Here is a 17153-nt window from a genome sequence, read left to right on the forward strand (position 1 = left end):
TTTTCTGAGACAGTCCAGTATATGTACTGTGTATATGTGTGGATACAGTCTGTAACAGTTAAAAAGGCTTTTATAAAATCCGGTTAAATTGAGGTAAGTGCGCCATCGTGTGGCGGAACCGCGTAATTGCAGGTGCACTCGCTGCAAGTGGTTGTGGGGACGTATCGACTTCGACTCGTCGTGGATTTGTTGATGAGGTAACAAACATGGTATGGAGGTAGATTTTTGTCTTTATTATTCATTAAAAAAAAAGTTGCTTATATCAAAAGATTGAAGTCTTTTTTTTTAATTGAAACAGCTTTTTTGATTGAAGTAATGTAGTTTTGCATTTGGGCCACATTTTGGCTAGGACATTCGTGTCTTTATTATTTAATCAAAAACTAAGTTGCTTCAAAACAAAAAAATGCATATTTTCAAAAGAAAAATCAATCATAAAAAAATGTTTAAATGTTTTGGAGGTTTTCAAATGTAGTTTTGCATTCAAACACATTTTTTTTATTGAAGTGACTTTTTTTTAATTGAAAATATATATTTTGATTGAAGCGACTTTTTTTTTTTGATTGAAGCAACTTTAAAAAAAATTTTTTTTAATTGTATAATAAAGACACAAATATACCTCCATACTTGTGAACATGAACTGCTTGGTAAATTTCTCACATTATTGCATTATTCCTGCAGACCCCGACCGTGTCTGTGGAGATCAGGGGTCTCCAAACTTTTTCCTGTGAGGGCCACATAACTTTTTCCCTTTCTGATGAGGGGCCAGGTCAGTTTTTAACAGAAAAAGTGTTGACGATTGCAGGAGTGCCTAAATGTAAAAACGTATTGTTTTTCAGAAAGCCATAATCAAATAACTCTTTCTGAATTCGTCACTGAACAAAAGGACATAAAATAAAAATAATTATATAATATAACTAGGGCTGTCAAAATTATCGCGTTAACGCGCGGTAATAAATTCTTTAAATTAATCACGTTAAAATATTTGACGCAATTAACGCACATGTCCCGCTCAGAAAGTATTCTGCCTTTTGGTAAGTTCTACAGCAAGGATTTTTGTGCTGTCCAACAGCGAACTCTTGTGGTCGCTTTGCGACATGGTTTATTGTTTTCTTGCCAGTTCATTATGGCTGCACGACGTCTTGGGCTGATAATGTTGTGCTTATATGATCCTTGGACAAGATTTGTCCGTAAGTATGGTTGTTGTAAAGAATGTACATATTATGTTAGTAAGCGAAATGTTATATTTTTTGTATGACACGCTTTTTGTTTATGTTTAGTGAACGTGTATAGCGTGCTAGGCTAACGTTGTTGCTAATGCAATGCTTGTGTGCTTTTTGTAGTTCTACGACGGTCTAAATAGGACAATGGTTTGAGGCCATTTTATTAATAAATCAGATGAAAAAGGAAGAAGTCTAATTATTAAGGCATCGTTCACTAGCTGTCTAGCTTTGGAAAAAGTACACGCTTCGGAGTGAGGACAGCATAGACAGATTTAAATGACAGTAGAGTGAAATGCCCACTACACTTTTTATGTACCGTATGTTGAATGTATATATCCATCTTGTGTCTTATCTTTCCATTCCAACAATTTATTTTACAGAATATATATATATAATTTACAGAAAAATATGGCATATTTTATAGATGGTTTGAATTGCGATTAATTGCGATTAATTAAATTTTAAGCTGTAATTAACTCGATTAAAAATTTTAATCGTTTGACAGCCCTAAATATATCATAATATAATATAATATATCATATTATATTATATAGGGCTGTCAAAATTGTCGGGTTAACAGGTGGTAATTAATTTTTTAAAATTAATCACGTTATAATATTTGACGCATTTAACGCACATGCCCCGCTCAAACAGATTAAAATGACAGCACAGTGTCATGTCCATTTGTTACTTGTGTTTTTTGGTGTTTTGTCACCCTCTGCTGGTGCTTGGGTGCAACTGATTTTATGGGTTTCAGCACCATGAGCATTGTGTAATTATTGACATCAACAATGACGAGCTGCTAGTTTATTTTTTGTTTGAAAATTTTACAAAATGTATTAAAACGAAAACATTAAGAGGGGTTTTAATATAAAATTTCTATAACTTGTACTAACATTTATCTTTTAAGAATAAGGATAAGAAGTCTTTCTATCCATGGATTGCTTTACCAGAATGTTAATCATGTTAATGCCATCTCGTTGATTTATTGTTATGATAAACAAAAACAGTACTTATGTACAGAATGTTGAATGTATATATCCATCTTTCCATTCCAACAATAATTGACAGAAAAATATGGCATTTTTTATAGATGGTTTGAATTGCGATTAATTAATTTTTAAGCTGTGATTAACTCGATTAAAAAATGTAATCGTTTGACAGCCCAAAGTATAATATAATATAATTAATAACACTATTAATTAAATAGATAATAAACAAATAACCCTCTCTGGGTTCTTCACAGAAAAAGCCAGGAAATAAATAACACTATTGAAAAATAAAAAAATTGTTCAGGGGGCCGGACCAAATGTGGAGGCGGGCCGTAGTTTGGGGACCCCTGGTGTAGATGATGAATACAACCTACAAACATTGCATGGAAAAGACGTCAGTGGTCGAATGGTTTAAGACACTGCTTGAACCGTGTTCGTTTCTCCCTTGTGCGTGCGTTGATGAACTCTTTTACCATACTGGCATTTATGGTCATAAATGCAGCCGCGAGAGGCAATCGAACCCGGGTCACCTGCACCGCACCACTACACGGCAGCACTTTAATATGTCTAGTATTACAGAATATGTCCAGTAAATGTAGTCGCATGACTTCACACTTACTAAACATGTCTATTGAGCCACAGCTCAACATCAATGAACAAGTGATCAAGACGCTGTGTAGTTTGTCACTTTAACTGATGAAAGCACAAGATGAATAATGCAAGATAATTCACATTGATAAACTTCAAGGGGGACACAAAATAAAGCAAGTTTGCTTTTGTCATTCAATAAACACAATCACTTTTAACACTCAATGTATGTATTGTGACATCATGCGGGGGCCATTACATTCTTTGGCCAGAGATGAAGAATCCAGTCAAAATAGCCGCCAGCCCAAACACTACACTTCCCAGCATGCCGTACAAGTCGTCCAGGTGTGGCTGCTGAAGCCACTTGATTGCAGCCGGCCTGGAGGAGTATATAAAAGGCGATCAGATGGAGAGAGAAGAGGAGATTGGAGATTGAAGAAAAGACCTGGAAGATATTTTGATTGATGAGAACAGACCTAAGTTGCTGTTTTTGAGACATTTAGATTGTGGTTTATTTTGTTACTTGTTGTGCCGCATTTCAGCCTTATCTGTTGCTTGCTGTTTTTTCTGAATAAAGAAGTTGTTTGGTTGGAAACCTTGACGTCCCGAGCTCCTTCCTGGCCAGGCCTACCTCGTCAGTGTGTGTGTGTGCATGTGTATGTATGTAGCCTGTATGTATACGTGTATGTATGCGTGTACGTATGTATGCATGAATGCGTATATGAATGCATGCATGTATGCGTGTGTGTATATATGTATGTGTGCGTGTATGTATGTAAGTTTTTTGTCTAAATGTATGCATGCATGTATGCATGTATGTGTGTATGTATCTATGTACTGTATGTATGCATGTGTTTTGTTTTTATGCATGCAAGCATGCATGAATGCCTGTACAGTATGTATGTTTTTTGTTTGCATGTATGTAAGTATGTATATATGTATGTATGTATGAATGAATGTCTTTTGTTTTTATTGTATGTATTGTATTGTATGTATGTTTGTTTTTTGTTTGCATGTATGTATGTATGTATGTATACAGTATGTGTGTATGTATGTATGTATCTATATACAGTATGCATGTATGTATGCATGTCTTCTGTTTTTATGCATGAATGCAAGCATGCATGAATGCCTGTATGTATGTTTTTTTGTTTGCATGTATGTATGTATGTATGTATGTATATATACAGTATGCATGTATGTATGTATACAGTATGTATGTATGTATGTATGTATGAATGTATATATACAGTACGTATGTATGAATGTATATATACAGTATGCATGTATGTATGTATACAGTATGTATGTATGTATGTATGTATGTATGTATGTATGTATGTATGAATGTAGCTATATACAGTATGCATGTATGTATGCATGTCTTTTGGTTTTATGCATATATGTAAGCATGTATGTATGTATGTATGTATGTATGTATATATACAGTATGTATGTATGTATGTATGTATGTATGTATATATACAGTATGTGTGTATGTATGTATGTATGTAGATATGTATGTATCTATATACAGTATGCATGTATGTATGCATGTCTTTTGTTTTTATGATTTTTTTTTTTGGATGTTTTTATGTAAGGCTTTTTTCTTAAAAAAAAAAAACGACCATGTATAGTAAGGCTTTTTTTTTATTTACAAAAACGACCATGTATAGTCAGGCTTTTTTCTTTAAAAAAAAAAACCGACCATGTATAGTAAGGCTTTTTTTTCTTTACAAAAACGACCATGTATAGTAAGGCTTTTTTCTTAAAAAAAAAAAAAAAACGACCATGAATAGTAAGGCTTTTTTTTCTTTACAAAAACGACCATGTATAGTAAGGCTTTTTTCTTTAAAAAAAAACGACCATGTATAGTAAGGCTTTTTTTTTCTTTACAAAAACGACCATGTATAGTAAGGCTTTTTTTTTCTTTACAAAAACGACCATGTATAGTAAGGCTTTTTTTTCTTTACAAAAACGACCATGTATAGTAAGGCTTTTTTTTCTTTACAAAAACGACCATGTATAGTAAGGCTTTTTTTTTTCATTCCAAAAACGACCATGTATAGTAAGGCTTTTTTTTCTTTACAAAAACGACCATGTATAGTAAGGCTTTTTTCTTAAAAAAAAAACCGACCATGTATAGTAAGGCTTTTTTTTCTTTACAAAAACGACCATGTATAGTAAGACTTTGTTTTCTTTACAAAAACGACCATGTATAGTAAGGCTATTTTTCTTTACAAAAACGACCATGTATAGTAAGGCTTTTTTTTCTTTACAAAAACGACCATGTATAGTAAGACTTTGTTTTCTTTACAAAAACGACCATGTATAGTAAGGCTATTTTTCTTTACAAAAACGACCATGTATAGTAAGGCTTTTTTTTTCTTTACAAAAACGACCATGTATAGTAAGGCTTTTTTTTCTTTACAAAAACGACCATGTATAGTAAGGCTTTTTTTTCATTCCAAAAACGACCATGTATATTAAGGCTTTTTTTTTCTTTACAAAAACGACCATGTATAGTAAGGCTTTTTTCTTAAAAAAAAAAAACGACCATGTATAGTAAGGCTTTTTTCTTAAAAAAAAAAAACGACCATGTATAGTAAGGCTTTTTTTTCTTTACAAAAACGACAATGTATAGTAAGGCTTTTTTGTCTTTACAAAAACGACCATGTATAGTAAGGCTTTTTTTTCTTTACAAAAACGACCATGTATAGTAAGGCTTTTTTCTTAAAAAAAAAAAAACGACCATGTATAGTAAGGCTTTTTTCTTAAAAAAAAAAAACGACCATGTATAGTAAGGCTTTTTTTTTCTTTACAAAAACGACAATGTATAGTAAGGCTTTTTTTTCTTTACAAAAACGACCATGTGTAGTAAGGCTATTTTTCTTTACAAAAACGACCATGTATAGTAAGGCTTTTTTCTTAAAAAAAAAAAAAAACGACCATGTATAGTAAGGCTTTTTTTTCTTTACAAAAACGACCATGTATCGTAAGACTTTTTCTTTACAAAAACGACCATGTATAGTAAGGCTATTTTTCTTTACAAAAACGACCATGTATAGTAAGGCTTTTTTTTTCTTTACAAAAACGACCATGTGTAGTAAGGCTTTTTTCTAATAAAAAAAACGACCATGTATAGTAAGGCTTTTTTTTCTTTACAAAAACGACTATGTATAGTAAGGCTATTTTCTTAAAAAAAAAAAAAAACCGATTTTCTTAAAAAAAAAAAAAAAAACGACCATGTATAGTAAGGCTTTTTTTCTTTACAAAAACGACCATGTATAGTAAGGCTTTTTTTTTCTTTACAAAAACGACCATGTATAGTAAGGCTTTTTTTTCATTCCAAAAACGACCATGTATAGTAAGGCTTTTTTTTCATTCCAAAAACGACCATGTATAGTAAGGCTTTTTTTTCTTTACAAAAACGACCATGTATAGTAAGGCTATTTTTCTTTACAAAAACGACCATGTATAGTAAGGCTTTTTTTTTTCTTTACAAAAACGACAATGTATAGTAAGGCTTTTTTTTCTTTACAAAAACGACCATGTGTAGTAAGGCTTTTTTCTAATAAAAAAAAACCGACCATGTATAGTAAGGCTTTTTTTTCTTTACAAAAACGACCATGTATAGTAAGACTTTGTTTTCTTTACAAAAACGACCATGTATAGTAAGGCTATTTTTCTTTACAAAAACGACCATGTATAGTAAGGCTTTTTTTTTCTTTACAAAAACGACCAAGTATAGTAAGGCTTTTTTTTCTTTACAAAAACGACCATGTATAGTAAGGCTTTTTTTTCATTCCAAAAACGACCATGTATAGTAAGGCTTTTTTTTCATTCCAAAAACGACCATGTATAGTAAGGCTTTTTTTTCTTTACAAAAACGACCATGTGTAGTAAGGCTTTTTTCTAATAAAAAAAACGACCATGTATAGTAAGGCTTTTTTTTTCTTTACAAAAACAACCATGTATAGTAAGGCTTTTTTTTTTCTTTACAAAAACGACCATGTATAGTAAGGCTTTTTTTTCTTTACAAAAACGACCATGTATAGTAAGGCTTTTTTTTCTTTACAAAAACGACCATGTATAGTAAGGCTTTTTTTTCATTCCAAAAACGACCATGTATAGTAAGGCTTTTTTTTCTTTACAAAAACGACCATGTATAGTAAGGCTTTTTTCTTAAAAAAAAAACCGACCATGTATAGTAAGGCTTTTTTTTCTTTACAAAAACGACCATGTATAGTAAGACTTTGTTTTCTTTACAAAAACGACCATGTATAGTAAGGCTATTTTTCTTTACAAAAACGACCATGTATAGTAAGGCTTTTTTTTCTTTACAAAAACGACCATGTATAGTAAGACTTTGTTTTCTTTACAAAAACGACCATGTATAGTAAGGCTATTTTTCTTTACAAAAACGACCATGTATAGTAAGGCTTTTTTTATCTTTACAAAAACGACCATGTATAGTAAGGCTTTTTTTTCTTTACAAAAACGACCATGTATAGTAAGGCTTTTTTTTCTTTACAAAAACGACCATGTATAGTAAGGCTTTTTTTTCATTCCAAAAACGACCATGTATATTAAGGCTTTTTTTTTCTTTACAAAAACGACCATGTATAGTAAGGCTTTTTTTTTCTTTACAAAAACAACCATGTATAGTAAGGCTTTTTTTTTCTTTACAAAAACGACCATGTATAGTAAGGCTTTTTTCTTAAAAAAAAAACGACCATGTATAGTATGGCTTTTTTCTTAAAAAAAAAAACGACCATGTATAGTAAGGCTTTTTTTTCTTTACAAAAACGACAATGTATAGTAAGGCTTTTTTTTCTTTACAAAAACGACCATGTGTAGTAAGGCTTTTTTTTCTTTACAAAAACGACCATGTATAGTAAGGCTATTTTTCTTTACAAAAACGACCATGTATAGTAAGGCTTTTTTCTTAAAAAAAAAAAAAACGACCATGTATAGTAAGGCTTTTTTTTTCTTTACAAAAACGACCATGTATAGTAAGGCTATTTTTCTTTACAAAAACGACCATGTATAGTAAGGCTTTTTTTTTCTTTACAAAAAAGACAATGTATAGTAAGGCTTTTTTTTCTTTACAAAAACGACCATGTGTAGTAAGGCTTTTTTCTAATAAAAAAAACGACCATGTATAGTAAGGCTTTTTTTTCTTTACAAAAACGACCATGTATAGTAAGACTTTGTTTTCTTTACAAAAACGACTATGTATAGTAAGGCTATTTTCTTAAAAAAAAAAAAAAAACGATTTTCTTAAAAAAAAAAAAAAAACCGACCATGTATAGTAAGGCTTTTTTTCTTTACAAAAACGACCATGTATAGTAAGGCTTTTTTTTCTTTACAAAAACGACCATGTATAGTAAGGCTTTTTTTTCTTTACAAAAACGACCATGTATAGTAAGGCTTTTTTTTCATTCCAAAAACGACCATGTATAGTAAGGCTTTTTTTTCATTCCAAAAACGACCATGTATAGTAAGGCTTTTTTTTCTTTACAAAAACGACCATGTATAGTAAGGCTATTTTTCTTTACAAAAACGACCATGTATAGTAAGGCTTTTTTTTTCTTTACAAAAACGACAATGTATAGTAAGGCTTTTTTTCTTTACAAAAACGACCATGTGTAGTAAGGCTTTTTTCTAATAAAAAAAACGACCATGTATAGTAAGGCTTTTTTTTCTTTACAAAAACGACCATGTATAGTAAGACTTTGTTTTCTTTACAAAAACGACCATGTATAGTAAGGCTATTTTTCTTTACAAAAACGACCATGTATAGTAAGGCTTTTTTTTTCTTTACAAAAACGACCAAGTATAGTAAGGCTTTTTTTTCTTTACAAAAACGACCATGTATAGTAAGGCTTTTTTTTCATTCCAAAAACGACCATGTATAGTAAGGCTTTTTTTTCATTCCAAAAACGACCATGTATAGTAAGGCTTTTTTTTCTTTACAAAAACGACCATGTATAGTAAGGCTATTTTTCTTTACAAAAACGACCATGTATAGTAAGGCTTTTTTTTTCTTTACAAAAACGACAATGTATAGTAAGGCTTTTTTTTCTTTACAAAAACGACCATGTATAGTAAGGCTTTTTTTTCATTCCAAAAACGACCATGTATAGTAAGGCTTTTTTTTCTTTACAAAAACGACCATGTATAGTAAGGCTTTTTTCTTAAAAAAAAAACCGACCATGTATAGTAAGGCTTTTTTTTCTTTACAAAAACGACCATGTATAGTAAGACTTTGTTTTCTTTACAAAAACGACCATGTATAGTAAGGCTATTTTTCTTTACAAAAACGACCATGTATAGTAAGGCTTTTTTTTCTTTACAAAAACGACCATGTATAGTAAGACTTTGTTTTCTTTACAAAAACGACCATGTATAGTAAGGCTATTTTTCTTTACAAAAACGACCATGTATAGTAAGGCTTTTTTTATCTTTACAAAAACGACCATGTATAGTAAGGCTTTTTTTTCTTTACAAAAACGACCATGTATAGTAAGGCTTTTTTTTCTTTACAAAAACGACCATGTATAGTAAGGCTTTTTTTTCATTCCAAAAACGACCATGTATATTAAGGCTTTTTTTTTCTTTACAAAAACGACCATGTATAGTAAGGCTTTTTTTTTCATTACAAAAACAACCATGTACAGTAAGGCTTTTTTTTTCTTTACAAAAACGACCATGTATAGTATGGCTTTTTTCTTAAAAAAAAAAAAACGACCATGTATAGTAAGGCTTTTTTTTCTTTACAAAAACGACAATGTATAGTAAGGCTTTTTTTTCTTTACAAAAACGACCATGTGTAGTAAGGCTTTTTTTTCTTTACAAAAACGACCATGTATAGTAAGGCTATTTTTCTTTACAAAAACGACCATGTATAGTAAGGCTTTTTTCTTAAAAAAAAAAAAAACGACCATGTATAGTAAGGCTTTTTTTTTCTTTACAAAAACGACCATGTATAGTAAGGCTATTTTTCTTTACAAAAACGACCATGTATAGTAAGGCTTTTTTTTTCTTTACAAAAACGACAATGTATAGTAAGGCTTTTTTTTCTTTACAAAAACGACCATGTGTAGTAAGGCTTTTTTCTAATAAAAAAAACGACCATGTATAGTAAGGCTTTTTTTTCTTTACAAAAACGACCATGTATAGTAAGACTTTGTTTTCTTTACAAAAACGACCATGTATAGTAAGGCTTTTTTTTTCTTTACAAAAACGACAATGTATAGTAAGGCTTTTTTTTCTTTACAAAAACGACCATGTGTAGTAAGGCTTTTTTCTAATAAAAAAAACGACCAGGTATAGTAAGGCTTTTTTTTCTTTACAAAAACGACCATGTATAGTAAGACTTTGTTTTCTTTACAAAAACGACCATGTATAGTAAGGCTATTTTTCTTTACAAAAACGACCATGTATGGTAAGGCTTTTTTTTTCTTTACAAAAACGACCATGTATAGTAAGGCTTTTTTTTCTTTACAAAAACGACCATGTATAGTAAGGCTTTTTTCTTAAAAAAAAAAAAACGACCATGAATAGTAAGGCTTTTTTTCTTTACAAAAACGACCATGTATAGTAAGGCTTTTTTCTTAAAAAAAAAAAAAAAACGACCATGAATAGTAAGGCTTTTTTTTCTTTACAAAAACGACCATGTATAGTAAGGCTTTTTTCTTAAAAAAAAAAAACGACCATGTATAGTAAGGCTTTTTTTTTCTTTACAAAAACGACCATGTATAGTAAGGCTTTTTTTTTCTTTACAAAAACGACCATGTATAGTAAGGCTTTTTTTTTCTTTACAAAAACGACAATGTATAGTAAGGCTTTTTTTTTCTTTACAAAAACGACCATGTATCGTAAGACTTTTTCTTTACAAAAACGACCATGTATAGTAAGGCTATTTTTCTTTACAAAAACGACCATGTATAGTAAGGCTTTTTTTTCTTTACAAAAACGACCATGTATAGTAAGGCTTTTTTTTCATTCCAAAAACGACCATGTATAGTAAGGCTTTTTTTTCTTTACAAAAACGACCATGTATAGTAAGGCTTTTTTTTCTTTACAAAAACGACCATGTATAGTAAGACTTTGTTTTCTTTACAAAAACGACCATGTATAGTAAGGCTATTTTTCTTTACAAAAACGACCATGTATAGTAAGGCTTTTTTTTCTTTACAAAAACGACCATGTATAGTAAGGCTTTTTTTTTCTTTACAAAAACGACCATGTATAGTAAGGCTTTTTTTTTCTTTACAAAAACGACCATGTATAGTAAGGCTTTTTTTTTTATTTACAAAAACGACCATGTATAGTAAGGCTTTTTTCTTTACAAAAACGACCATGTATAGTAAGGCTTTTTTTTTCTTTACAAAAACGACCATGTATAGTAAGGCTTTTTTTTTCTTTACAAAAACGACCATGTATAATAAGGCTTTTTTTTCTTACAAAAACGACCATGTATAGTAAGACTTTGTTTTCCTTACAAAAACGACCATGTATAGTAAGGCTTTTTTTTCTTTACAAAAACGACCATGTATAGTAAGGCTTTTTTCTTAAAAAAAAAAAACGACCATGTATAGTAAGGCTTTTTTTTCTTTACAAAAACGACCATGTATCGTAAGACTTTTTCTTTACAAAAACGACCATGTATAGTAAGGCTATTTTTCTTTACAAAAACGACCATGTATAGTAAGGCTTTTTTTTTCTTTACAAAAACGACAATGTATAGTAAGGCTTTTTTTTCTTTACAAAAACGACCATGTGTAGTAAGGCTTTTTTCTAATAAAAAAAACGACCATGTATAGTAAGGCTTTTTTCTTTACAAAAACGACCATGTATAGTAAGGCTTTTTTTTTCTTTACAAAAACGACCATGTATAGTAAGGCTTTTTTTTTCTTTACAAAAACGACCATGTATAGTAAGGCTTTTTTCTTAAAAAAAAAAACGACCATGTATAGTAAGGCTTTTTTCTTAAAAAAAAAAAAAAAAAACGACCATGAATAGTAAGGCTTTTTTTTTATTTACAAAAACGACCATGTATAGTAAGGCATTTTTTTCTTTACAAAAACGACCATGTATAGTAAGGCTTTTTTTTTCTTTACAAAAACGACCATGTATAGTAAGGCTTTTTTTTTCTTTACAAAAACGACCATGTATAATAAGGCTTTTTTTTCTTTACAAAAACGACCATGTATAGTAAGACTTTGTTTTCCTTACAAAAACGACCATGTATAGTAAGGCTATTTTTCTTTACAAAAACGACCATGTATAGTAAGGCTTTTTTTTCTTTACAAAAACGACCATGTATAGTAAGGCTTTTTTCTTAAAAAAAAAAACGACCATGTATAGTAAGGCTTTTTTTTCTTTACAAAAACGACCATGTATCGTAAGACTTTTTCTTTACAAAAACGACCATGTATAGTAAGGCTATTTTTCTTTACAAAAACGACCATGTATAGTAAGGCTTTTTTTTTCTTTACAAAAACGACAATGTATAGTAAGGCTTTTTTTTCTTTACAAAAACGACCATGTGTAGTAAGGCTTTTTTCTAATAAAAAAAACGACCATGTATAGTAAGGCTTTTTTTTCTTTACAAAAACGACCATGTATAGTAAGACTTTGTTTTCTTTACAAAAACGACTATGTATAGTAAGGCTATTTTCTTAAAAAAAAAAAAAAAAAAACGATTTTCTTAAAAAAAAAAAAAAAACGACCATGTATAGTAAGGCTTTTTTTCTTTACAAAAACGACCATGTATAGTAAGGCTTTTTTTTTTCTTTACAAAAACGACCATGTATAGTAAGGCTTTTTTTTCTTTACAAAAACGACCATGTATAGTAAGACTTTGTTTTCTTTACAAAAACGACCATGTATAGTAAGGCTATTTTTCTTTACAAAAACGACCATGTATAGTAAGGCTTTTTTTATCTTTACAATAACGACCATGTATAGTAAGGCTTTTTTTTCTTTACAAAAACGACCATGTATAGTAAGGCTTTTTTTTCTTTACAAAAACGACCATGTATAGTAAGGCTTTTTTTTCATTCCAAAAACGACCATGTATATTAAGGCTTTTTTTTTCTTTACAAAAACGACCATGTATAGTAAGGCTTTTTTTTTCTTTACAAAAACAACCATGTATAGTAAGGCTTTTTTTTTCTTTACAAAAACGACCATGTATAGTAAGGCTTTTTTCTTAAAAAAAAAACGACCATGTATAGTATGGCTTTTTTCTTAAAAAAAAAAACGACCATGTATAGTAAGGCTTTTTTTTCTTTACAAAAACGACCATGTATAGTAAGGCTTTTTTCTTAAAAAAAAAAAACGACCATGTATAGTAAGGCTTTTTTTTTCTTTACAAAAACGACCATGTATAGTAAGGCTTTTTTTTTCTTTACAAAAACGACCATGTATAGTAAGGCTTTTTTTTTCTTTACAAAAACGACAATGTATAGTAAGGCTTTTTTTTTCTTTACAAAAACGACCATGTATCGTAAGACTTTTTCTTTACAAAAACGACCATGTATAGTAAGGCTATTTTTCTTTACAAAAACGACCATGTATAGTAAGGCTTTTTTTTCTTTACAAAAACGACCATGTATAGTAAGGTTTTTTTTTCATTCCAAAAACGACCATGTATAGTAAGGCTTTTTTTTCTTTACAAAAACGACCATGTATAGTAAGGCTTTTTTTTCTTTACAAAAACGACCATGTATAGTAAGACTTTGTTTTCTTTACAAAAACGACCATGTATAGTAAGGCTATTTTTCTTTACAAAAACGACCATGTATAGTAAGGCTTTTTTTTCTTTACAAAAACGACAATGTATAGTAAGGCTTTTTTTTCTTTACAAAAACGACCATGTGTAGTAAGGCTTTTTTTTCTTTACAAAAACGACCATGTATAGTAAGGCTATTTTTCTTTACAAAAACGACCATGTATAGTAAGGCTTTTTTCTAAAAAAAAAAAAAAAACGACCATGTATAGTAAGGCTTTTTTTTTCTTTACAAAAACGACCATGTATAGTAAGGCTATTTTTCTTTACAAAAACGACCATGTATAGTAAGGCTTTTTTTTTCTTTACAAAAACGACAATGTATAGTAAGGCTTTTTTTTTCTTTACAAAAACGACCATGTATCGTAAGACTTTTTCTTTACAAAAACGACCATGTATAGTAAGGCTATTTTTCTTTACAAAAACGACCATGTATAGTAAGGCTTTTTTTTCTTTACAAAAACGACCATGTATAGTAAGGCTTTTTTTTCATTCCAAAAACGACCATGTATAGTAAGGCTTTTTTTTCTTTACAAAAACGACCATGTATAGTAAGGCTTTTTTTTCTTTACAAAAACGACCATGTATAGTAAGACTTTGTTTTCTTTACAAAAACGACCATGTATAGTAAGGCTATTTTTCTTTACAAAAACGACCATGTATAGTAAGGCTTTTTTTTCTTTACAAAAACGACCATGTATAGTAAGGCTTTTTTTTCTTTACAAAAACGACCATGTATAGTAAGGCTTTTTTTTTCTTTACAAAAACGACCATGTATAGTAAGGCTTTTTTTTTTATTTACAAAAACGACCATGTATAGTAAGGCTTTTTTCTTTACAAAAACGACCATGTATAGTAAGGCTTTTTTTTTCTTTACAAAAACGACCATGTATAGTAAGGCTTTTTTTTTCTTTACAAAAACGACCATGTATAGTAAGGCTTTTTTCTTAAAAAAAAAAACGACCATGTATAGTAAGGCTTTTTTCTTAAAAAAAAAAAAAAAAAACGACCATGAATAGTAAGGCTTTTTTTTTATTTACAAAAACGACCATGTATAGTAAGGCATTTTTTTCTTTACAAAAACGACCATGTATAGTAAGGCTTTTTTTTTCTTTACAAAAACGACCATGTATAGTAAGGCTTTTTTTTTCTTTACAAAAACGACCATGTATAATAAGGCTTTTTTTTCTTTACAAAAACGACCATGTATAGTAAGACTTTGTTTTCCTTACAAAAACGACCATGTATAGTAAGGCTATTTTTCTTTACAAAAACGACCATGTATAGTAAGGCTTTTTTTTCTTTACAAAAACGACCATGTATAGTAAGGCTTTTTTCTTAAAAAAAAAAACGACCATGTATAGTAAGGCTTTTTTTTCTTTACAAAAACGACCATGTATCGTAAGACTTTTTCTTTACAAAAACGACCATGTATAGTAAGGCTATTTTTCTTTACAAAAACGACCATGTATAGTAAGGCTTTTTTTTTCTTTACAAAAACGACAATGTATAGTAAGGCTTTTTTTTCTTTACAAAAACGACCATGTGTAGTAAGGCTTTTTTCTAATAAAAAAAACGAACATGTATAGTAAGGCTTTTTTTTCTTTACAAAAACGACCATGTATAGTAAGACTTTGTTTTCTTTACAAAAACGACTATGTATAGTAAGGCTATTTTCTTAAAAAAAAAAAAAAAAAAACGATTTTCTTAAAAAAAAAAAAAAAACGACCATGTATAGTAAGGCTTTTTTTCTTTACAAAAACGACCATGTATAGTAAGGCTTTTTTTTTTCTTTACAAAAACGACCATGTATAGTAAGGCTTTTTTTTCTTTACAAAAACGACCATGTATAGTAAGACTTTGTTTTCTTTACAAAAACGACCATGTATAGTAAGGCTATTTTTCTTTACAAAAACGACCATGTATAGTAAGGCTTTTTTTATCTTTACAATAACGACCATGTATAGTAAGGCTTTTTTTTCTTTACAAAAACGACCATGTATAGTAAGGCTTTTTTTTCTTTACAAAAACGACCATGTATAGTAAGGCTTTTTTTTCATTCCAAAAACGACCATGTATATTAAGGCTTTTTTTTTCTTTACAAAAACGACCATGTATAGTAAGGCTTTTTTTTTCTTTACAAAAACAACCATGTATAGTAAGGCTTTTTTTTTCTTTACAAAAACGACCGTGTATAGTAAGGCTTTTTTCTTAAAAAAAAAACGACCATGTATAGTATGGCTTTTTTCTTAAAAAAAAAAACGACCATGTATAGTAAGGCTTTTTTTTCTTTACAAAAACGACAATGTATAGTAAGGCTTTTTTTTCTTTACAAAAACGACCATGTGTAGTAAGGCTTTTTTTTCTTTACAAAAACGACCATGTATAGTAAGGCTATTTTTCTTTACAAAAACGACCATGTATAGTAAGGCTTTTTTCTAAAAAAAAAAAAAAACGACCATGTATAGTAAGGCTTTTTTTTTCTTTACAAAAACGACCATGTATAGTAAGGCTATTTTTCTTTACAAAAACGACCATGTATAGTAAGGCTTTTTTTTTCTTTACAAAAACGACAATGTATAGTAAGGCTTTTTTTTCTTTACAAAAACGACCATGTGTAGTAAGGCTTTTTTCTAATAAAAAAAACGACCATGTATAGTAAGGCTTTTTTTTCTTTACAAAAACGACCATGTATAGTAAGACTTTGTTTTCTTTACAAAAACGACTATGTATAGTAAGGCTATTTTCTTAAAAAAAAAAAAAAACGATTTTCTTAAAAAAAAAAAAAAAAACGACCATGTATAGTAAGGCTTTTTTTCTTTACAAAAACGACCATGTATAGTAAGGCTTTTTTTTTCTTTACAAAAACGACCATGTATAGTAAGGCTTTTTTTTCTTTACAAAAACGACCATGTATAGTAAGGCTTTTTTTTCATTCCAAAAACGACCATGTATAGTAAGGCTTTTTTTTCATTCCAAAAACGACCATGTATAGTAAGGCTTTTTTTTCTTTACAAAAACGACCATGTATAGTAAGGCTATTTTTCTTTACAAAAACGACCATGTATAGTAAGGCTTTTTTTTTCTTTACAAAAACGACAATGTATAGTAAGGCTTTTTTTCTTTACAAAAACGACCATGTGTAGTAAGGCTTTTTTCTAATAAAAAAAACGACCATGTATAGTAAGGCTTTTTTTTCTTTACAAAAACGACCATGTATAGTAAGACTTTGTTTTCTTTACAAAAACGACCATGTATAGTAAGGCTATTTTTCTTTACAAAAACGACCATGTATAGTAAGGCTTTTTTTTTCTTTACAAAAACGACCTAGTAAGGCTTTTTTTTCTTTACAAAAACGACCATGTATAGTAAGGCTTTTTTTTCATTCCAAAAACGACCATGTATAGTAAGGCTTTTTTTTCATTCCAAAAACGACCATGTATAGTAAGGCTTTTTTTTCTTTACAAAAACGACCATGTATACTAAGGCTATTTTTCTTTACAAAAACGACCATGTATAGTAAGGCTTTTTTTTTCTTTACAAAAACGACAA

General features: G+C 29.6%; 1 protein-coding gene across 1 annotated transcript in view; it reads right to left on the reverse strand.

Annotated features, from left to right (window-relative positions):
• Positions 1-2906: 2906 nt before the first annotated feature.
• LOC130928518 (uncharacterized) overlaps positions 2907-17153 on the reverse strand; it is a 407312-nt gene continuing 393065 nt past the window's right edge. The window contains exon 7 of the mRNA XM_057855193.1: positions 2907-3179. Coding sequence (XP_057711176.1) covers positions 3112-3179 — 68 coding nt within the window. The 3' untranslated portion in view covers positions 2907-3111. The remainder of the gene's footprint in view (positions 3180-17153) is intronic.

This window comes from Corythoichthys intestinalis, chromosome 13 (genome assembly GCF_030265065.1).
Source record: "Corythoichthys intestinalis isolate RoL2023-P3 chromosome 13, ASM3026506v1, whole genome shotgun sequence".
Classification (NCBI taxonomy): Eukaryota; Metazoa; Chordata; class Actinopteri; order Syngnathiformes; family Syngnathidae; genus Corythoichthys; species Corythoichthys intestinalis.